At 40.0% G+C, this 24822-nt stretch overlaps 2 protein-coding genes across 12 annotated transcripts in view; one reads left to right on the top strand and one right to left on the bottom strand.

Annotated features, from left to right (window-relative positions):
- Nucleotides 1–19535, bottom strand: part of LOC128770486 (suppressor of tumorigenicity 7 protein homolog) — a 37015-nt gene extending 17480 nt beyond the window's left edge. For 2 of the 11 annotated variants that reach the window (XM_053884999.1, XM_053885002.1), the window contains exon 1: nucleotides 12190–12732. In XM_053884999.1, coding sequence (XP_053740974.1) covers nucleotides 12190–12339 — 150 coding nt within the window. In that variant the 5' untranslated portion in view covers nucleotides 12340–12732. Of the gene's footprint in view, nucleotides 1–4531; nucleotides 4655–12189; nucleotides 12735–19158 lie in introns of those variants that run through there. The other 9 variants (XM_053885009.1, XM_053885004.1, XM_053885005.1 and 6 more) reach the window with 9 other exon arrangements.
- A 734-nt stretch (nucleotides 19536–20269) lies between these two features.
- Nucleotides 20270–24821, top strand: LOC128771369 (dynein axonemal heavy chain 1-like). The gene is made up of 10 exons (XM_053886788.1): nucleotides 20270–20430; nucleotides 21787–21868; nucleotides 21935–22067; nucleotides 22168–22309; nucleotides 22376–22505; nucleotides 22567–22713; nucleotides 22848–23103; nucleotides 23168–23310; nucleotides 24532–24706; nucleotides 24818–24821. Exons 1-10 carry the CDS (start codon nucleotides 20299–20301, stop codon nucleotides 24819–24821), a joined length of 1344 nt encoding a protein of 447 aa, XP_053742763.1. The 5' UTR covers nucleotides 20270–20298.
- Nucleotide 24822: the final 1 nt, after the last annotated feature.

Genomic DNA, 24822 nt, shown 5'->3' with positions numbered 1-24822 from the left:
GTATTGGATGGGTGCTGATTTTGTCCTCAGTACATTGAGGGAAGGCTTTACCAACCAAACATGACCATTGGACTGTTGGACCAATCAGCACAATTCTGGCCACAATGGTCTCCAAGGTACTCATCCAAGCATCCAAATGTGTGACTGTCAGGTTTATAATAAGTAGGTTCTTCTGATGCCAGATACAACATTTTGTGGCAATATCCAAGTCAGCAGAGTTCAGTCCAACTCAAAATTGGCGTGAGGAATTCAAAACTGACCAAGACAAACCTCATGGACCTCAATGCATAAAATCTATCGGCTTGCAAAAAAACAATGTTTCCTCAAACTAACTAATACAACTGATGCTGGATGATAAAATGGCTTGTGGACAGACAGTCAAGTTCTTTATAGCACGTACCACGGATCCGCCACTCCATCCCGAACTGGCATTCCAACATGACCTCCTATGGGCTATGAGTACAAGTAGATGCAGGCCCAGAAAGCTGAATTATTGCATTAGTCAGACTGATATCAGACTTTTAAAATGCATAGAAACAGCTTAGTCCGTCTACTGGAGAGAAATTTGAATTTCACTCTTGACTAAGCTAGCAAGTAGCTTGACAGGCTCTCAATTGTCATCAAAAAGCGCGACTCTGTGCTTCACATACTCCACATCTACCATCCTAGAATACATAGATAACACAATCTCAGGAATATTTAAATTTGTTCAGAAACGTAAAAAGTCTATTCCCAAAACCTGCCGTAGCAAGCGTTCAACAATGTAGGGTCTCTTTCACATTACAAGCAAAATTATGGTACAAAATTGAGAGGGATTACTCTTGCCTTACTCCCCAACAATCTGAAAACTTGCCTGACTGCACAACATGAAAATACAAGAATGAAAAAACAAAACACCCACAAGCTATTTACAAAGAAAAACAATCTAAAGTTTATTCATTTGGGATGATGGCTCATTAAATTAATCTAAGGTCTCACACTTACGAAGTATTATTAGTGCTCTTCAAATATTCAGCTCAACAGTGACCTGAAAGGAATCTTTAATTAAAATAATTATGAAAATGGGAAAAGGGTATGTACAACCACCAAGAGAAAATATTTTTTAGATAATTTACGATGCAGCCATCGTGCAGTAAGAAAGAGCAGGCAACTAATAATAAGCAATTACGCAGCAGTTAGTTGAGGTACCAAAAGTAAAGTACAGTTTTGTCATCAATCCAAAAATGGTCATGAAGCGAAGGCCATAATAAGAGAAGCCACAAGGGAGCCACTAAGTTTCAGTGTTTTTATCACAATACTGACTGGAGAGCATTTTGCAGCAGCACAAATCGGGGAAATTTCAGCGATACCAAGAGTTGTACAGAGAGCGAACTTCCCGGAGAGTATGATTTAAAATGAAATTGGGTCAGACACAGTTCTCGGCCTCATAGGCTGGGCAGACCAACACAATTTTATGGACAAGGAAACCAGCAGGGAGCATCTTTGGAAATAAACTTGATGAATTGAGGTGACAAATTCTAACAGACAGACTCGAGACTAAATGTCATCGGAGACAACAGGAGACGTGACCTTTACTGAAGTGGGGGACGGTCAGCTACACAGTCGCTCTGACTGGAATGATAAAAAGAACCACAATCCCTTTAATAAATGTATACACACATGCATTTGTACCTCTAGCTTTGTAAGGACCACTCACTGACATGCATTCCAAAGCCACTCTAACGTCCAAAACAAATGACTAAACTTAACCATGACTCTTAACCAAACCGGCCAAAAAAATCACAATCATTATGTCCTAAAATGTCCTCACAAGATCAGCGTCCTGTCAAAGATGGGTCCACACAAGAATAATACTACATGTACATACACAAACACGTACCATGCACAAATGTTAAGAAAATGTTGTGGAAAAATTGAAATTCATTGTTTTGAGTAATTTACGAAGAGCACCCAAGCGTTGTCAGACTGTGGAGGAAGACACTGATGGCGGAGAAGGAGTTTACATTGGGTGCTCAAAATCCCACAATATGATGCCCCCATCTAGATATATCTCCAGGAAGAAATCTTGATATATGAAAGTCTAAAAAGAGTGGGTGTCGAGTGTTTACCACAGAACATTGTTTAGTCCACATGGTGACCATGGGGTTGGTGGCGTTCCTGTATGTATGAGCAGTGTTATTTACTTTTCATACACAAAGTAGTTTATGTGGAATAATAACATGCAGTAACTAAGGGTCGACAGAAATGCTTATTTTAGGGCCGATAGCAACCTTCTGTGAGTAAAATGTTGGGACTAAATTATTTTGACAACAGATTGCTTGCATCATCAGAGACTTTAGCTCAGATATGACAGAAGTAAACACAACTGGAGCTGGATTAAAAAAAAACAACAACCACAATTCTACCCCTCAGTATGACCCTCTACAGCCTAAAATCAAATTATCGCAATAGTCCAGCGAAGATCGGACTTGCAGGCATTGAAACAGCATAGTCTGACTATGGGAGAAAAATTCAAAATTCCGTTAGTCGGACTACTATTACTCTGATAATACGGTTAGTTGCTCTACTAAGCATGGAAGTAACTGTTTCAAATGTGACTGGACTGGGAGATCTGCGGTACGCAAGTTGTATGTGTAACATGATGGTGCATTGGTCCTTGGTCGTTGCCGATGGCGAATACACAAACCGTGTTGTCACTCAAAATGATGCTGAAACGCAGACGTGTAGATTGGTCTTCAACCACCTTCAGCCAGGTCATTTTGATCGTTAAATCTCATAAGAACATTAGAGGACGTGATTTGTAGGGTTGAAGGACGCAACATTACCATCACAGAACCACTGGATTGGTAAGTACGTCTGGGCTCATGAAGAAGGTGATGATTTAAAGCGTGACTCGCACTAGTGTGAATGTTACAGTGTCCCAGAATTCCCGTTTGATCGTCTCAGTCAGTCTGTGCTCCACACATTTTTCAACCAGTAGCGAAGTAACATTTACATGCACTATACATTTCAATACATGACATCTGTCATTCTAACAATCCAAAGGAAATGTATTCATAAACTTGCCAAATGAAAAACCTTTGGAATGAGTCACTCCTCCACATGTTGATTATGATGGCACCACCATGGTGATAACGCACTACCTTCCCCTGTCAGCGGAACTGAAAGGGCTGAAGCGCTCACGACGCCACACCAATAATGGAGGTGGCATTATTTAATAATTTGATTATCGATGCTACTCTCTGCACGTAACCAGTGGTGATTGATGGTGTTAATTCACCATCTACTACCTAAGAGAAGTGACAGTGAGCAGCGGTTAGCAGAACGAGCTAAGCATTAAGCAACAAAACCCTGATATACATTTCACTCAAGCTCTTGTTGGAAAGAAATTTAACATACATGAAGACACCTGACTGCCTCCAAACAAAATAGGCTAAATACTGATATTTAATATCATCATGAGGGGAAAAAAATCATGGAAATCATTCACAAGGAAAAAAAGCTCTATCTAATATTGTCCTAAAAATGCCAACATGAGGATGAACTGATGCTTCCGTGCCACCAATTTTCTCACTCAGTGATTAAAACACCAGAGAAAATCAAACAGAACTCTCAACTTTTAACATTAAATTGATTGTATAGCATCACAATGTTAAGTAACTCTTTGGGCCAAAATTAAACCTGCCATTAAAAAAATATGCCAAAAGATTTTTAATATAGTTAGTTGTAATGTCAACATATTAAGTAGTAAATAACTGTAATGACATCTAAAAATATGAAAGAAAGGCGTTGAGAGGGATTTTGAAAAAGCTCATATTGATTGCCAAAAACCACTAAAAGCTTTTATTCCTCAGAATAACCACCCATGAAAAGCATGAATCAAAGAGCACACGGCAGAGTAAACATATTAATCAACACAGACTGGTTATGTGGTTGCTCAGCCTTCACATTTTCTCCTTTGGAACAACTAGGTTGCAATTTCAGTCAAACAATGACGCAGTGACTTACCACTACAACAATGTGTTTATTCATACAAGTATCTTGAACGGAACAGAAGATATGAATTTAACAATAATGACAGATTACATGGGCTGACCGTGAAGGGCAATAAAATGGAGGAATGTTAATCAACAGTTTGGAGCGGTCAGGGATGAAAATGTGGACACTTGAAAATCTAAACCAGATTTTAGTCTCATATTGGTTTTGCAGCACTGGGATGCAATAAGAGGGACAGACAGTCCACACATTCCATATTCCCCTGCTTAACAAGCCACTATGTAAACACAGATAGCAACTGCCACCTAATACAAACAGATATACAAGGAGGCACAACGCACGGGAAACAATACACAACACACGGGAACACACAGTACTGACCACTTGCTGAGCAAACCTAACATTTCATGAATATCAAGACGCATTAAAGAGTTATCATTTGTAGAAACTGAAACGGACAAGGGAGAAAAAGCAACATTGCAATTCCTGATGTCCTCACTGTTTAAAAAAAACAAAACAAACAGCTTTAACTCACCTTCCATTTCACCTCAAATCAATAAAAGCCGAGCGCAACAGTTATTTTTAAGAAACAATTTCAGGTATTCTGTCCTTCTGTAGAGCCAATTTCCAGCTACACAGCCACTATCCGGTGACCACATCCATAGAGAAACTCAAAAACAGCAAGCAGCCTTTCATAAAGCACATTTACTAGAGAGGGGCCCCTTGCTCCTGCTCGTGTCTCCACGATTGGCTGTTGGGACTGAGTGACAGCAGGCGGCAGCAATTGTGATTCAGCTCTGTCTGCTCCTGCCTCTAGTAACGCAGCAGAACAAGCACACAGAGGAGGGGGCCTGGAGATACTACACCAGCCAATCAATAACATGGATTTTAATGAAAGAGGGTGCGGGGACGAATGTTACTTAGCCTCTTCTTGCAGAGGTAACCATGACAACCCCTAAACAACCCCACACCAGACTGGAAGAAGAAGCCTCTCGGGTGCAGATTTGTAGATTGCCGTTGGTCTTTCTGTCAGAGATTATTGTTATGGAAATATTCATTTGAATTAATTTCTGCAGCCAGGTCCGATCTTAACTGAGGACAACTAGGGGTTAACCGTTGATCATTTAAAGCCTATAAGCACCACTATCATGCTAGAGTTTGCTTTCCGATCCCTTGATGGGACCCTGACTTGGTCATACAACAATGGTTCAGTAGAAGCATCCCACATTTTAGACAACCAACGTAGATAAGGTGGGATGGACAATGAAAAGGCTGAGGTCACATATGGGCCAATATTCATGTTCAAATGTAAGCGTAAATTAATGAGTCATACAACTGGAACAGAGGTGACTCATACCCAGAAATAGCAGATATTATGATATGTCAATGCATTGTCAATTAACCACTGGGGAGTGCTGGAGCCTATCCCAGCAGTTATTGGGCGAGAGGCGGGACTAGACCCTGGACAGGAAAATAACATTGTGATATAACATGTACAGCAACTAAATAGCACAGTAAGAAATTTGTTCAAGATTCACACTTCTTGAGATGAAATGATCATGTTCATAGACAAATAAAAAGAAGCTTTCAGTCAGTGCAAACTAATGCAATATTTGGCAACAATACTATGCTTTTCTGAACTAAAGAGGCAATCAAGAGCGTGATAGAACTTTGTGTTGTGTCAGGAATTGAACCACAACAAACCCAACGCAGACAGGAAACACAGAAGTGGAATGTAAGAACAAAATCAAACACACTTCCCACTTATCCAATAACAAGAATCTTGTGTCAGTCTGACTAAAATAAAAGACAAAGAAATGTGTCTTGAGAAGTACAAAACATTGAAGAAATAGTTTGGGTATTGTATATTATTACAGAGGAATAACATAATAATTAATGCACAATGCACAATTGTCGAGAAACTCGCTCAACTAGCGTACACAGCTATTTTAGCAAAGAAAAGCCAGAGCAGTTCTGATTGAAGGCCTACTTCCAGCATGGGGTGGGAGTCTGAGTGGGAAATGTCACGATGGTGATGACATCACATGACATATCTCCAAATATGACATCATAATCAAGCTCTAGCCAGAGAGCAAGGCTTTTCTCCATTGGACCCTCTATCTAAGTAATGGAAAGCAAGCTACCCAAACCACTGTTTAAAGCTACAAGCTGGTGATACAAAAAACTGTGGTTCATGAGTAAGAAGACAGATATAGCTATAAATTATGAATGAAAGGCAAGTTGCTACATTTTATGGTTCAGATGGGACAGCGAGTAGAATCAAGCATTTCAGTAACAGTAGGAGTCAGAGAATTAGATATGATTACCAGACTCAATAACAGAGAATCATACACAGACATAAAAAATGCATGACCTCTGGCTTTAATTAATATCCATAGTTTAAGAAGTTGGCCAAGCTCAGTTTTGATATAACATTTGTGTTTGTCAACTAAAAAAAAAATTAGTCAGAAATGAGGCATCACACACACCACTGTCTCTATAGACTCCCATTGTAATTGTTGCCAAGGACTGAATCCAGAACTCGAACAGAAACAAAGGCAAAACAGTAGAAGATGACTGGCTGTTTTAAATTTAAAAACAGTTTGGTCAACATTTTGGGTTACGAATGATCCCTAAATACCCATGTCCATTGGAAGTCGCTTGACCCATGTCTAAATACCCCATTAATTTGGCTGTGGTATAAAGGTGCATAGGTGAAAGTGCGGTGAGAGGGAGACATCAAATTCCGAGGTGTTCGGACAGACGTTTCATCTTTGTACCCATCTTACTTTTTAAAAACGGATCGAGACCCACGTAGAAGACATTGACACAGTTGGCCAACAATTGCAATATATATTTTTACTCCCAACAGCAATAAGCAATACGTCAATTTCAGGCTCTGGTGAAGGTCTTCAGACAAAGGTCAGAATGAGCAACAGCTCAATTAGCGTTTCTTTTATAAGGTGAAGCCTCGCCTCAGCATCACTTACCCTAAAATATGCACGTTTATGGCTCACTCATCTCCTGGCTACAATATGGGATGAAGGGTGAAGTGAGCAGTTACCACAGAAACCTGATCACTGCCTTTTTTGCAAGTTCTCTTTTTTTGTAACTGAGGTTACCACAGCAACAGAGACAGCTGGTTGCCGTTTGGCTTTTAAAGGCCATGTTAAAAAAATTGTGCTGGACTGACTAATGCGTATATTTTTTTATATAAACATTTTTGTTTATTTCAGTATCAACACATCTTTCTCCAATTTCTTTTTTTGCATCTAATGACCAGTGTCGTTTTTGGCAGCCATATCAGTTTTAGTCTTAGTTCTAGTGTTTTGGATGAAAATAGTTCGTTTACGCCACATTGTAGTTATGTCTACCTGAAATAGTCTAGGCTCAACTCAATTAAATTTTCTTCAATTTTAGTCAGGGAGAAATTATTATAATAATCAATGTGGGGATACAATTACTGTATTTACTATTGAATACAAATTCATGTAGATACATCAACTATATTAAGACAATAATAGCTTAAATACACCTTAAGTACAATAAACTGTACTTGTGACGCATTGCATCATGTGTTTCAACACATCATTTAGCCCAGATACAACAATGTTCAGAATAGAATGACCTTAACAATACATTTTGATTATTGACCATTTGCTTATTAACCATAAGATTGAACATTGCTGACAACATTTGGCCATAGGTTCACTATAAACAGTGACACACATAAGCTACTGAACTGACGTTAGCATAACCAAGCTAACTTAAGTTGGAGATCAGCAGCGCAAACCAAGCTAATTCAAGCCCATCAGCAGCTCATTTGCACCACGATGTGGGAAAAGTTGTGTATGTATCACAACTAATGCTCATCTAATAGTATCAACATATGGTGTGTTAATGGCACTTGTTGTGACTTACCTAAAAACAATCTTGTGGGTGACGCTTGAGATTCGTTCCCCCAGCACATTCATTTATTGCTTCGGAGTGATTGTAAACAAAGTACCGCCACGCAACAGCACGGCGTTTTCGACCACCAACTGGTGCCGCCGCCACAGACCATGAGTCAATGTATGTGCTGCAGCCTCGTGTACAAGCACAGGCACTTTGTCTGACAGGTATTGGAGATTACACCGACAACAATGTCCCATATTTTGAATGTCCGACAGATCACATACATTTTCGTCTCGTCAACGAAAACTCACAGACGTCACACAACTGCACCACCATCACCAAGGACACATGTTTAGCTTGTCATTGTCATGTTATCATTATGAAAAAAAAAGGGTTGTTAACTAAATATTTTCATCATTGTCACCGTTGACGAAATCAACACGTAAATGACTCCTCACAGTAACAGTGATGGTGAAACTGATCTCAGTGAAGGGCCAATTTCATGACTACAAACGTTAAACGCAACAACACACCGGCACAAAACGTTCTTTACCATTTAGTCACTGCTTGTCAGACTACCGCAACACCTGGACCAGTCCAGGCTTTCATGTAAAGGGGGGACATTCCATGGACAGACCACTAATCACTGCTCATAGCAACAGTCATACAAGAGCGCTGGGTCGAACTGACTAATGCACATAGAGGAACATACGGGAGAACGGACAATGATTTAGCAATCGGGTGTCACAACACTTACATCAAAGAATGCTGCTTAAAACAGTCGTAACCTTTAGCAAAGCCTCAACGTCATGTCCTGTACAGACATTCTGACAAAAGACGATCAATATCACAGAGACTGGAGGGCAGACTGATTTAATGGGTGTCTGACTTGGATCATATCAACACATGCAGGATTTTCTACACTTACATGTTTGAAATGTCTGTAATGTACCTGCAATGTATCAGAGAATTGAAATAAACATTGAATCATTCACTTCGCTGGATGTTTTTTTTTTCATATTACCCATATGTATATTCACGCATGCGCCTGTAAGAAAACAACATCAATAATACAATGTCGGTCTGCAAGATGGGTTTGTCATAGCAGTTTTTTTAGTTGTTAGGAACATGTGAAAGGCATTTCACTGTGGACTGCAAACTGACTACATGTAGCACACGGATGACGAAGAGGCACAAGGACACAACATTGCTATTACTTTTAACAAGAGCGGGGCTCCTTTCAAAAACACTGCAACTGCATTCTGGTCAATAATGCCACATGTACAAATGGATCGAGAGAGTGATTCAGTATCATTTCATGTCATGTGAAAAGGAAATATTTCACCCCCAATCAGAATACATTCATTCAGATTGACTGTGGCTACATGACACTTTCAAATTTCTCTGAGTCGGACTACACGGCCTGGATAATGCAGTTAATAGCTCAACTAAGCTAGCATGTAACAGAGTAGCTCGACTATGACTGGGTGATGTGCGGCTGCGCCAGCGTCAACTGCACAGCGGAAGTAAACAAACTCACTGACTAATCACGGTCTAATGATGTCAACCTAGTTTACAACCGAGAAGTCATGTGTGTATCCTGATGCAGTATGTGTGCTCCTCGGTCTTAGGTGATGTCTTCGGAGAACACATAACAAACCTGATATCAGCTATGTTTGTTAACTCGCAACATAAATGACTTGCAGATGTGCAGATTTGTCTTCAACTTCCTTCACTGAAATGATTTTTTATTAAGGCAGGAGTCGGGAACCTATGGCTCGTGAGCCACATGTGGCTCTTTCAAGGAGACTGGCTCTTTGAACAAAATCTGAGTGCAAATCACTGTCAGAACTAACCACAGTTTCTCAGATTTATTTCCAATTTAACCATCCTGTTTGGCCACCTTACAAAAGGAAGCCACTTGTGAGGTGCCATCACCCTCAACAGCAAGCTCAGTAACGTTGACTTCCCATGATGCTCAGCAGCCCAGTCTACCAACTACAGTCGGTCACTAAATCATGGAATTCTGCGAGCAATCTAGTTATGATTAGTTATGATATAAAAATAACTACTTCCTGAAGACCATGGCATAATAACTGCACTGCATAGAAAATATTTTCAGCAATTGATTTCCTCACCTCCAGTGTCAGAAATCATAAATGCAGGTTTAGTGTGCGATCACAGTGAAATGTTGTTACAAAAGGCAATGTGATAAAGACTGACGATGACATCACAGAACAACAAATATCTTCATCTAATTTCCATACAGTATAAATCCCAGATCCAGAGCTTGTGAGGACATATAGATAAACACTAGGTACCTTTCTCATTTGTTATACATCTTCTGTGTCCAGGCTTAAATTTCCTGGCTCTTGAATGATAGATTTCCTTTCTACAGTAACATTAAAGTAATGGACATAAATTAATAAATAAGTAAATATAAATAAATAAATATTAATATAACAAAGTAAATTTGGACATAAAATATGTTAGGCAGGAGGACAAAGACAAAAAAAAAAAAATCTGCTGTTGATTGTAATTCTGCACGCACCCTGATAACACCAACACAGCACACAAGTCTTGATTCTCAGGCAAAACAAATCTAAAAGTTTGTCCTCATAAGCCAAAATGTCACGTGATCACACATGATGAAACTGAAAAGAAACACTGCAACAACATGCAACACGAAAGCAGAGGGGATGATGGTGGTCAAACGGAGGCTCCCCAATATTGAAGGAAACCGCTGCTCACAGAACGAGGGAACAGCGCAGGTGAATACAACACCAGATGGGAGTGAAATTTACTCCTTAGCTAGAGCTTCTATTGGCATCAAATCTAAACTTTTCCTCAGCTAGCTTGCTTCAGTCAACTCACTTCTTGATAGGCTACATCCTGTTCCATATCACAGTTTCAGGAGCAATCGGCTCACCCAGCCCACACAAAGACCTGTGATCGTAAATATCGATCATGTTTCTTTCATCTTCCATTTATGACTGTCAGCCCCAAATGTTTTTGGATATGTCTATCATGACAAAATCACACTTAGCAGAGCTCACATGGTTATTTTATGGGATAATTTGATAAAATTTAAGTTAATCAGGTATTGGTAAGGAAAGGGCAGAAGCTGGTCATCTTGGATGTAGCCAGCATTACTTTTACAAAATGTCCTGTGCTTATTTTATAAGTGTGATATTTAATTAATCGGCAAAAAAATACAACAAAAACTAGGAATGGTTTTGCATAAATCTTAGACCATGTGGGCCGCCAATAAATCGCTCAAAAAAAAGCCCATGCAGCATGTACTAGCAGTGCAGCTATGAAAAACATGCAAGTCGAAGCATGCTCCAACGTGGCAATAAAACTTTCCTTTAGCAATAAACTATATGGCTGTTGGAGAAGTAGCTCTTCATTGTGCTTTCCTCTGCTCTTAGCTCTTAAAAAACACAATAGCTTTTTCATTGAAACCAGTCTTTAAATTTTCTTTTAGATTTGCAAAATCATCTGTTTAAGATAAGAGACTAATAAAATACAATTTCAAATAGACCAGACAGTAACATGACTTCCAAATAGGTTTAAAAAAAAACAAACATTGAATCTCACCTGAAATTCTTGAATCTTATAAACATCTCAATTCAACTCCACAGCAGGTTTAAAGAGACTTTGGGCCAAAGTTGGGCCAAAGCTCTGATGCCAAAAAGCAATTCTCTCACCAAATTGTCTAGTGACATAAGGGGAGATTTTCCGATGCCGTGTGGGAAGCTGCACTACTCGTGCTAAACTTGTGGTACTCTTCGACAGGTTAAGTAGCACATAGAGATGAAACATAACTGCTTTGGACACACATGGGGGCTAAGTAGCTCATTCCACAAAAATCACAGCTACAATCAGACTAAACATGACCTTGTTGCACCGTATCATAATGCCATTTAATACGGAGTGAAAATGAAAACAACTCCACCAAAAATCATGTGACACACCATCTCACACTGTGACACACATCTATTTGTACAAGTACGTGTAACGTGTATAATTACACAGGCGAGTCAGTGAGCTTGGCATGATGTACTCGCTTATACAGCTTGACCCTCCATGCTAAAAATGGTAGACTCCAGATTCCTCCCTGTGCAATCTGCCACCAGCAACCATGAAAGCAAACAGGAAGACGGCAGGAATGAGGATGCCCAACTAGAGCAACATTTCTATGCTGAGAAAATTTTGATGAACAGTCACTGTGGAAAATTCGATGTGCATTTGAGACACGCAAGTGAATGAGTATGGAAGGACGGTGGTGGTACTTACATGAAGACTCTGTGCCGAACATGGCTGGATCAGGAGCTGTGATGGAGAGAAAGGAGGAGGATGAGAAGGAGGAAAGTGAGGAGAGAGAAGGGGGAGGGTGAGAGAGAGAGGGGAGGTTGTGAGCACAGGCAGCAACACAGCAGGGGTCATCAAAGCAACACAATGCAGTCAGTCGGCCGTCGCTGCCTCCCAGACAGCCAGATGACCAAGATTTGTCTTTAGAAGCCTCGGACACACGTTCAGTCCGCTCGTGTGCATTAATACAAGAGGTCTTGGGAGCAGGAGAATGAATTGCATCAAAAACTAGAAATCCTTCATGGGCTTGGCAGTGAGGTAAATCCAGAGGATGTGATGCTTAGCTAGCTATTGCATTCCTCAATTGCTTGCAGTCCCTCCAGTCTTCCTCACCGTTATTCCTTTCATTCCACTGTAGGGTATACCAAAGAAAAGGAGGAGGAGGAGGACACACAGAGCGAAAGAGAGAGAGAGAGAGTGCAACAGAGAGAAGGGGGAGTGACAAATCCAGTGAAGAGCCTGGGCTGCTACTGCTGCAGCCGCTCTAAGACAAAAGCAATATAAACAGAGAGTGACATCACAGGGGAAAGGGGGTGGCGATGGGTGGGGGGGGGTTGTTGGGGGAGCTGGGGCTTAGGGATGTAAAAGGAATGACTGACTATTGCTGCGAAATGTGAAAAGGAAGGGCGGTGAGCATACAAGAAAAAAGAGGGATAATACAGAGGACATTTCAGAGGTATTACTGCACAATGGATAAGCTGAGGTACAGACTTCAGAATAAAGAGGAGGGAAAAGAAATAATTCTTCAAAGTTGTGGCAAGGAAGAGGTGTAAAGTAAGAGATAGAACAGGGTACATGATAGAATTGGACAGACAAGGCTGCTCTTGATGAAAAATAATTCTTAAGATTCAGCAGAAACATGATAAATATAGAATATTACACAATATTTTGTATACTATAATATATAACACACACAAGTATTTGGTCTGTTATCTCACAACAACAATTGAAAACCATAACTATCACTGTCCAACTATGCATAGACATTATGAATATATAAATGAAAGTTTGACCAAGACACACAAGCAGCCGTCCCAGAAACATTGACAGTGATGGTGGGTTTGGACCAGCAAAACTTGATGCGAGCTGTGAGGTCAGCCCGACGTCCTTGTGCCCCCGACTGTGAATGAGGAGATTCAAACTACCATGTGGATTAGCCCAGCTGCTGAATAGAGGAGCGTGTACCGACCGAGGCCTCTGTTCTTTTGTCTATACACGGTAACCCTCAAACTCCACCCTCTCTTGCTCCCCCCTACCCTCTTTCACATCTTTGTCCTTCAAGAACAGACAACACAACGTTTGCATCTCCCATGATGTAAACCCATATTTCTTTTTCTGACAGACGTTTATCAGCTTAACTCAGATTCATTGATGACTTTCATCTTGGTGGCCTCAATTAACAAATGATTTTTTAGATGCCAGACTTTTTTGGAGAAACAAATATAATGTTAAGGCTGTCATAGGCATGTCTGCGCCTTTCTCCACCTGCCTCCCACTGCACGTGCCCCTCGAGGTTACATTATTTGCATGAGGGAGTGATAAAAACTCACGGGAAAAAAAAAAATGAATAAAACAGGAGGAGCACAGGATGGTGAAATTCTCACCTAGGGCCGGGCGATATGGCCTTAAACTCATTGGCACAATGGTGATATCCGATATAAAACTATGCAATATTTCAACATAATATCACAACTCAGACATCCAAAACCTTCCCAGAAAGTAAGAGGAGCAGTTCAAATAAATGAAATAAATAGTACCACAGAAATAACCTACAACCTACATTCCTATTGTTATTCTGTTCTTTCAGTGCACCGTAACCAATACACTATAAATTTACTTTTGCATCAATGCTAGCAAGTAGTCTGTGAAATTTCACCTCACTTTCTTTATTATTCATTAACTGTTCAATTCTCCATCCCACACATACACACAGAGAAATTACTCCTATAGAACGGTTTTCTGGTCAAAAAAATAAAACTTCTTTGAATGTATCACCTAAATGAATCAAGTCTGACCTCATTAAATTTAAAATGTATTTATATTTGTACTGTATCTATATTAAATACAAAATACTCCTTGTCAAGCAGTTCATAAAGCACTGTGAATCTCTTCGTAAAAGTACATATTTAAATGTTGTTATGGCTACACATAGCTGGCCCATTCACACTTATGTTAGCTTTGTTTTCATTGCACACTGCAAGTGCAACATTTTCTGTGAAGTGACTGCCAAATGGTCGCATGTTCTGTGGATCCCATGACATTAATGGGCGGTTTTTCCGTTTTATTTTTGGAAATTACATTTTGATTTGTGGGAATCTGGTTTTTAAGTCTTGTTGCTTATTTCAGTGCCAAATACAGTGATTCCTTTTCCATTTGTTGCAACAAGTATGTATACAAATTAAATATAAATTAACAAATTTATTGAGGTGACACTGTCAACAACAGATTTTTATCAATACTGTATCATACCAGTGTTTCCCCTTCAATGCTTGAGGGGGCCGCTGTGACACCTCAACGACCATGACAGTGTACTCAAGGTTTGGCAAAAGACGGTCTTGGACTTCTGTTTAATTGGTAACAAGAATTCTATTGCAAATATCTCGTGAAACTAATGAGCAAATCCTTCTTTGGTCTGAAGTTCACATTAACCAAATTCTTGCTTGTTTAAAATATATGAGCAAACATAAATGTTAGAAATAACTGGGAGTGTCTCAAATGTGTGTGTGTATATATATATATATATATATATATGCATTCCAAACAGTGCTTCAGCGTAAACAAGCGTCACGCTTGACTCATTGATGTGCATAGTTTGCATGACAACAGGAGACACGCTCCCACTCACTGACGGACAGACTCCTAAAAAGGCCTGTAATGATGATAATGATCATGAAGACCAAACAGTTGGACCGCAACCTTCCCGAACCATTTCTTCTTAAACATTGCCCACCTCCTTTCACTACTGCTGCCAACAGATACCACCCCAAAAAGACTTCCCTCCCGGTTGCTAAGCAACTAAAAATAAGCATGAGTGGATGTCGGCCGTTAATCACCAGTAGAAATATCCTCAGAGATGGCAGCATGGAGAGTTGAACACTCAAGGGAAAAATAAATTCATTTGAAATAGGATTTGAACTTTAGAATACAATTATTTTATAGCGTTAAAAACCATCCAAACACATCTTGTAACTCGCACATTCAAGTTATCTGCTGCAATACTACAGTCTGCTCCTTCCTGTCATGGTTTGGGTTTCTAGAGGACCAGGTTGAGATAAATGCAGGGCAGACATGAAATAAAGTAGAATACGGCAGAGAACTTGCATACTATCACCTCATGGAAGTCAATATTTGCACTAACTGCTCAGGAATAGACACAAAAGCGAATATAATGTAAATCATGACTTGCAAAAGGTGCTAAACAATTCTGTTCAGTCATCAGAAATGAATCACCCATCTTACGTTAGGTGCAGATTTGCACAAGAACAAGCACATGGAACAGAAATGTAAAAGCAGCTTTGGTTCGACCTACAAGTACAAAATGAATGAATGGATGAATGTGAAGTTTAAAACAATCTTGCGATATTAGCTTGCATGTTGGTTAACAGGTTTCCGGCATCACGTTTATCATGACAAATCTAGAAAGAACATTCAGTTCCGGACTTTCCACTGAGGCATCATGAGCATGAGTAAAAATGAACAAAACGTTTGAATATATTCAAAACAGACAACACATTTCAATGTGAGCGACGCAAAGTGCATTTGAATACAGTTAATGGGTCATTTGTAAAACCATCTCAGCGTTTAAAAATAGGACTGACCATCAGCGTACACATTCAGAGATTTATAATGTTTGGCTTGTAAACCCACTACTTTGTTTTCCTTTTACAGCATGGGATGGACTTAGTCCTTCTAGGGAAAGCACTAAAGATTTTTACATTTTGCAAATAAGCAGGTTAAAAACAAATGATGGTACATCAGACATGGATTACACAGAACTGTGGCTTGATTTATTTATTTTTTAATCACTTGGTTTGTATGAGAGTTGTTCTTTAAATAGCAGAGGCTCAAGATTCTTGTGCAAGTACGAATTATTGCAGCATTGTTTGGAGTAACAAAAGTTTCATCAGAATGCTTCAGGAGACGCACAAGAGAATACAACAGTCAAATCTCATTGTGCACCAAGACTACTTCATTGAGGCAGGGTTTGACGGAGTTGTACTTTACAGCCTATTTTAGAGTTAAATACAGAATGTGATTTAATATTCCTGATACTGAACACACAGTGATCTTCTCCAATACACTTGACCAGCAGTGAGTGTGATATTTTCCATACTGAGCTCTGGTTCTCTTCAGTTTGTTTTCCATATTAAACAGCAATGGGAATTGGGATATGAACAACAGCAACTAGATGAGATCTGGTTGCAAAAACACAACTGATTGATAAAGACAAAGAGGAAGCATACGAGATGGAAAATCCTTCTATTACAGATGTGCTTTCCATGCTAAAGCAGAACACTCTGCTCTGGCAAAGGTAAAGTATCCACAAAAAAACTGAGATCATGTTACCACCAAGGCAGGCTCTAAATAAATGTTCCGGTTGAATCTGGTTTTAAGGGGAATGTGTGTCATGACTTACCACATCCAATACATTGACATTCAAGTATATGTCCTCCCAGTTTTTAATTGTACAAGACACAATGCACTCCACTCATCCCCGTAAATAAGACCCAAATTGTAATAATAATATAATAAAGCTTTATTTATATAGCACTTATTAGAATGCCGTTCACAAACTGAACATTCATTAAAGCATGAAACGTACATAAGGAAATATGAAACCCAATATTCAGTCTCCTAAAATGTTCTTAAATGTTGTTTAACTGCCTTCAGCTTCCTGACATGACTCAAACATGTTTTCTACTGTTTAAGATGCAGACTGAAGCAGAGAGAGCAAGCAGAGAGTCAAATTGTTACTGAACTTTATGTAAAAAGTTGCAGGCATCTCTACCAGTGTTCTTCAGAAAACAAAGAAAATATGAAGCTTTGGAAATAAAGAGACCTGTGGCGATCATTTAACTTAAAGGTTGATCATTTAGTTCGGATTTATAAGCGAAGTAACCCGTAAGTAAAAACCTGATTGTCTTGTGTTTCACCATGATTATCATTTTTCCACATTTTCTGATCCTTTTATTTAATGCATTTACTTAATTGACCTCTGTTTTTCATGCAAATAAAATTGTTTCCATTTCTTTTTTGGATCCCTGTAGTATCGAAAATGGTAGCACCGCCAGAGTATTTTATTTTATTTTTTTGGAAATCACTGATTCCGGGGGACTTAAGTCTTTTCTAACCATTAAGCTGAGCCGGTACAATATTTGCATCACATTTAACTATTTGTTATTAGGAAATAATATCTGATATATATCTGATATCCTCAAAAGGAAGCAAAAACGATTGACCTGAAAACTGGGACTGCAACTGCAAAGGATTTTCTTACCCACCAAATAAGGTGGTCACCACAATGGCCATCAAATAATAATTTATAAATAATAATAACATATAAATAACCACATATTTTGTTTCTGTACATTAAAATCGGTCTGGTTCTTAATTGATTCTGACTGCAGCCTAAATTTGAACTCTTGACAAACATGGCCACATGTTGTTAATTGTGTCATTAATTGTGGTTTTGAAACTTTAAATTTCAACTGCTGAAAATGTGGTGCGAGACGTATGTGTCATTTGACGTGACCTGGGTAAAATGGCCCCGTGCTTTCAATATTTTGGGTCACACTGCTCACAGCGTTGCAGCCATTTCTCCTCTTACTGTGGAAAAATGGTGTAAAATAACTGTCAACTTTTCTCCACTAGACGTTGAAGTCATAGAATTAAACATGCATCTCTGCATGGGATATGGTTTGGGGTAAAAGACCAGAACTTTAAATATAAGGACCAATAATTATGCAATGAAATATAGTGCAATTGAACACGTGTCCCATGCCATTTCACACTGTACCAAGTTTTTTTGTTTGAAAAAAAAAAAGGGGGGCATCCACTTGAATATGAGGTTCCCTTCCCTCACATCAAATGCAAGTCTCACCACAGAACACGGCACCATCAGCCTAATCTAGAGCAGCCTGTGGAACCTCTCTAGATCCAGCTGGCTTGACTGAAAGAGCACATTCTTCCATCTGCTACTCAGCACGGTCACAGGAGACTCATCATTGATAGCTGGGAGAGTAGCAACAGGCAAAAGCTGGCACACGAGCACAGACAACACCAAACACCCCCGAATGAGTCCATTCATTTAAAGGTGCATCTGAAACGGGAAGGTTCAAACGTGGCTCAAACTTCTTGACAAAAATAAAACCAACTTTATTAAAAAATTAACAGCTACATTCAAAATTCACTGTTGCCACTAAGCGTATGCAACTGAATATTATTTTAGTTCAACAGAAGATACACCAACTTAACACCTCAACCTCACTTCATTTCATTTCATTGTCCGATGAATTGAAGAGCTCTATTCTACTTTGCTGCGTGTGCATCACGCTGTGCAGTGAAGGACCTGAGTGGAGGGCGCAGGCGACAATGACAGAATCGTTTGGACTCTTCAAAGTGCCAAAACAAGCCGTGTATGAATGAATGCTGAACTACAAGTACAGCCCTGTCCCGAAAGCATGCCACACGGAAACACTTGCAGGGTTCTCCAGAGAGTCGTGAACTCACATTAAACTGCAGTTTCTATAAATAGTTGTCACTATGTAAATGTGGCTTCGGCTAGCTGCTAACACCAGCTGGCTATCGTTCCAAAACTTTAATAAAGGCGCAAGACAGGGGAAAAGGAACACAAAAACAAGTGGTTCATAGGGGTGTTTGTGTGATGTCTCATACCTCAGTTGGAGTGAATAAATATGTCAATAAGGTCCTTCTCATTTCTTCCATGTGCCTCTGCTCTCCAGCAGCGACGTGTCTCCGCAGCGCACTGGGCTAACGTTAGCACGCTGCGTTAGCCGCCAGGCTACCTTTCCCGAGAGCCTTAACACGTTCTTCCACTAGAGGGCGCGCTGGGCAACTGGACCACTGGCCTGTCAATGGGGAAAAAAATTATTATTATTTTGTTTTCCTTTTTTAAATGTGTGCATCATCGAGCCTTCTAAATCGATTGGATTAGATCCTATTGTAAGATTAGTTATTTTAAACCAGTAATAGAAAAAAACAAAAATAACTATAAGTTATTGTGTTGTATTTATGACAAAGGCTATTTTCTTTATTCAATTTAAAAGAATTTCATAAAATGTAAATAAAACACAGGCTGTATGTTAGTGTATTTGGCAGGCGCTTCCTTCAATGTGATTATATTTATTTATATCATTTTCTATATACTTGATTTATTCTTCATTTTATGACTAAAACATCTACTATGAAAGAAATGTTGGAAATCAAACGCAATAAATTAGGGACAAAAATCAAGAATAAATAGCGGTACAAAACTACACATTGGCTGAGAAAAGAAAAGTATCAGCAGAACTGTTTAAATATTAGAGCTCAAAATGCAGGGTATTCCAAACTAGTCAGACTGACTAGTCTTGAGCGTCTAAGCAGAAGGTCTAACTGATGACAGATCACAAAGACACTTTTAATTACAACACCTCAGTACATACCACGTCCTTGATACTATACTAGCAAACACTTTGTGATGTCACACTTACCTCTGTGAACGCAAAATGACATCTTAACTGAAATGACTCCACATAAGAGATGACATAATTCAAAATATTCAAATACTATGAGCAGATAAAAAGAGCCAATAAAAGACGCTGATCTTCTGTAATAAAGAATAAAAAAAGCAGCTTCACAAGAAGCACAAGTAACTCTGTGACCCAGTATTCGAATAGATTTTGATATGTGAGGCTAGATTTTCCTCAGATATGTTTCTTTTTTAACTAAAATCGCAAAATACAATCGTGCACAGGTTCTTTTCATCCCGAATTTGCCCTTTTCTCTGAAAGCCATTTTCCCTCTGGCATTAAAATGGAGTCGCCATATCCAGACAGACAACTTCCGGAGAGGAGGTTCAGAACTGGAGGTCACAGGTCAAAGCTGGTCATGACAAAACAGCGAGGCGTTTACTCAGATGACATTATAACTATTTCACGATTCAAGGTAAAAACAGTGTGCGTGGACTCAATAGGTCTTTGTAACCTAACTAGTCAATATGGCAAATTAAATAGGATTCTCGCCCGACTGGTGATGTCGTTGGGTGGTTGATCCAAGAAAACACCAGTGGAAAACTAGGGATGAGACGAATCTGTGATCTGTCAATAGGAAGGTGATCGTGGCAAGCGTTTGGTCTGCCGAGAAGAGGTTCTGATAATCTGTCATCCAATGCCAGCCATGGTCAAGAGATATTCAATTTGGCAGTGGGGAAGTGATTTTATGAAGAGCCTCTGATTTATTAGGCAGTGGGTGATAGGCAAGACATCATGCAAGAAAAAAGACAGACAGCCCGACAGTTAGTGATGGGCCCGGTGAGGCTTCATGAAACAGTGTCCTTATTTTTAGAGCTCAGTAGGTAGTGCTGTTGTTTTAAAAATTATGGAAGTTTCATCAAAATGGCTGTTCAAATCCCAAAATTTTTGAGCTGAGAGTGCCATCTAGTGGGCTCTGAAAATAAGGACACTGTTTCATGAAGCTTCATCAGCCCATCACTACCTAAAGGCTTCAAATATGCTGTCTACATTAGGGATGCAGAGATGTGATGTGGGCCAGCATGAATGTGCACAGCCAGATTAGCCACTTTTGCTCCTCAACCAAGCTGTATCCTTGCACACCTGTGTTTGGAAAACACTAGTGATGGGTCATTGAGGCTTCATGAAACAGTGTCCTTATTTTCAGAGTCCACTAGATGGCACTCTCTGCTCAAAAATCTTTGGATTTGAACAGCCATTTCAATGAATCTTCCCTCATTTTTAAAACAACAGTGCCATCTACTGAGCTCTAAAAATAAGGACACTGTTTCATGAAGCCTCACTGGGCCATCACTAGAAAACGCACAGGAAGAGCGACAATATACCCTCAGAATAACCTTAAATAATCGCACAAATCGTACTAAGTGGCGTTGTTAGACAAAAGCGCCAACATTCCTGTGACTCCAATGTTTACTTTGTAAGGGTCCCCGTGAAAGACCTGATGTTGTGAGACATGTAGGTGGTACTTTGGTTCTGCAGAGTTGGACAATGCATGAATGAGTATTGTTAGCCAATACCTTTGGCTAACACCTTGTCCTCAAGTCCTGGGGTTTTCATGAAGTGCTATCGGAAAACAATGTTATGAAGACAGACTTCATTTAGCTGAGACTCTTTAAATGTCTCAAGTACAAACAGTAGAAGGTTCTTCCAGTATATGCCATCTGAGTATGAAGCTAGCCATGCCTATGGTACCTCACTTTATCAGGCAATAGACCCAGAAATGAAGATGAAGTACTGACCCACTGTAAGTGCTGTGCTAATGACTGTGCAGATGCTTTCAGAGCAACGGCAAGTCCAGCAGAGGCCACAAAGCGAACCCAGCATCCATTACAAAGAGTTTCCAACCCAGGACGGTGAGAAATAACCACTGTGTTGCCAAGAACAATGAACCACAATGTGTTTGCCACTGTGTCTTGCAGCTCCTCCAGTCAAGTTTGAGTTTGACTATTGCAAGTTGACCAACTTCTTCAGTAGTGATGGAGACAAACCAAAGTGTCGGGTGCCTTTCGAAACAGGGCTGGGTCAGACACCTCGCAAGCTCGCCATTGAAAGGTATGTTTCTTCCATGATTCAATGACGTGATGAGTTTTTGAAGTGTGTGCTTCATCGGCGTCAACTAGAAAACCGCAGGAATACGTTTTGTTTGCCACAGACTTCGACGAGAGTACATGAGGATTGACTTTGAGGAGCTCCTGGGAGAGAAAGGCATAGACTCCGCTCACATGATGTCTGGTTATAGCGAAGACTGGGAAGCGAGTCCGACTGAGCAGGTCTTGCTAAACCTTCCCATCGAGGTCAGCCCACCCCTTTACCTCTTTCATGCCACCGTCATGCGGGTAAGCTTTTTGTTTAAATCCCAGATATTTGACAACGAGGATTTTGACTGTCGCACGCCTGATGACTGGCTGAGCCTCGGTTGCGCCGATGGAGCTCACGGTCGAAAACCTATTCCCGCCAAAGCCTTGCTTCCTGGAGAAGAAGGCATTTATGGTGACAAAAGTGCCATTTGTTACATTTATTTTTGAATAAGTTAAAATAAAGACTCTCCCAGCCCACAGCTGGCAGCTGGTTGGAGTTGCTGACTACTGTACAAAGCGTCATCAGTACATGGTTCAGAGGGTGCTGGTCAAGAGGAGCCTCGACGAGGCGGAGGTTGATCCCAGTCTATATGAAGAACACAAAAAGAGTAATACCTGGGGTAAGCCTATTTAATTCACATTGCCTTTGGAATACACTTCATGTAATGCTCTCTGTTAAAACACATTTGGATTCTAATTCCATGAAAATGTGAAGATATGGTGTATTCTGTATCCTCATTCCTCTGCTTTCCAGGAGTGGACATCCTGGTAGAAAAACAACAGTACTGGGTTCCCCGTATCAAAGTGTTCTTCGTTGCCGAGGATCCGCGTGTCTTTGTGCAGCGACTCCAGTTTGCCCTGCTCCTTAAAAAGTACACCGAGGCCAACATCCAGTACCATAAGAGTGTCGACCGCTTGCCCGTCAGCAACGCCACGCCGTCCATTGAAAATGAAAGCCTGCGGCGGATCGCTCGAATCGCCCTGTCAGCGCCTAACCTCAGACCCCAACTGTAATAACAATCATCATCCGCATTATGATCTAAGATTGTGATTGTAGCGATTTCATGAGCGCAGGGTGAAGAAGTTCATAGGAGATCTGGAGAAAAGGGTCAAGCAGGAATATGACCGCACAATGAACATCTTAATCTATGAGGAAGAGCTGAAGAGCGCTCTGGAGCAGCTGCCACAGGAAGAGCTTTTGCCCATCAGGAAAAAAGGTATGGAGGGATTGACATGTTTAGATATGAATGACCTTGGTCGTGTTACTTGGAACGTTAACAAACCTCTGTGCAACTTCATTCCCTCCTCCATATTTATTCATATCTATCTGTGAAATATGCAGATTATTGCAGCAATATACATCATTTCTTTTTTAAGCAGAGAGTTTGACACCATGCAACTGATTAAAACAGACTATAATGAATATTATTGACTTTTATTTATTAAGACAGAAAATTGTAACCTGAAAGCAGATTTTCTGTTATAGACAGGATTTCCTGATTTGAATTATAAGTGACAATCTTGCATTTTCTCATGCAGTCAGTCACATTTAGAACATGCTTTGCGTATACAGTGATAATTCTCTGTCTGAAAAAGCATTGAAATTAACTTACTCTATTTTTATTTCTGTAAGAGGCGAATGGCTGGTGACAAATTAAAGTGCGGCCGATTGGGCCTTTCAAACGTATTAAGAGACAAGTTTTTAAAGAAGTGTAATGTCATTTTGGATGAGGGTTCAAAAGGCACAGGGCGACCATCTCTTTACCATACTATAGATATCTTACTTTATCTGTCTCAACTCCACACTATTTAATAAAGTAGTTCTTACTTCATTAATGTCACTGAGTTGTGTTGAAAACTAAAGGTTATTTTAAATATTATTACTATATTCTTGTTGGTTATCTATCTTGATTTGCTTTTGTAATAAATGTGTTAAATGGTAAAGAGCCTATGGAGACTGTCGTGCTGGTGTGGAGAAAGCATAGCTGTACATTGAGATTGATTTGGTCACCCTGCATCACTCCGCTAGCGCTCTTTTATCTTTACAAATGAATACCTTTTTAGCATTTAAAAAATCATTGATGCCAATGAGCTCAGTCTGACACCAGGTGGCAGTAGTGTTACAGCACATGATTGCACAGCACACACAGTAGGCATGAGAAAGAAACCCCTGATATTAAAGAATGTTTGTGTATACTGGTGGCAATACAGAATAGCACAAATACTGAATTATCTTGAGTTTGCTAACTAACAGACCAGTGGAGGTAACAGTAGGTTGATGTACAGTAATGAGAACAAGCCACTCTTCATCTATCTTCATATCTAGCTCTTTATACTGCTCAAAGATTTCAGCCAACTGCACCACAGTTTTAGTCCCTGCGGAAGAGAAGTCAAGTTTTGTATCTGTTAAGAATGTAATGCTCTTTGTGTTCGGACAGAATGTGCCTGCGTTCCTGACTACAAGTTCCTCAGCATCAAAAGGGCTTTCGCCTCAAAGTACCTGCTGTCCAACACACAAGTGATCCGCGCTTTATCGGAGGTGGAAATAGAGTGCCGAAAGGTTGCATCCCTGAGACTGTTCAACGTTTTGAGCGAGACACAGAGCCTCAAACAGTTTGAAGATCGACAGACTGAAATCCATCAAAAGGCATTGTAGCGCTTGGTTCACCATCATTGACAAAGATGTTCCGCTCATGGCCTGTCTGTCTGTCTTGTCTCTGTCAGATGAG

This window comes from Synchiropus splendidus, chromosome 14, assembly GCF_027744825.2.
Source record: "Synchiropus splendidus isolate RoL2022-P1 chromosome 14, RoL_Sspl_1.0, whole genome shotgun sequence".
NCBI lineage: Eukaryota > Metazoa > Chordata > Actinopteri > Syngnathiformes > Callionymidae > Synchiropus > Synchiropus splendidus.
Note: the sequence above shows the minus strand (reverse complement) of the source record. Positions and strands in the feature narration are given on the sequence as shown.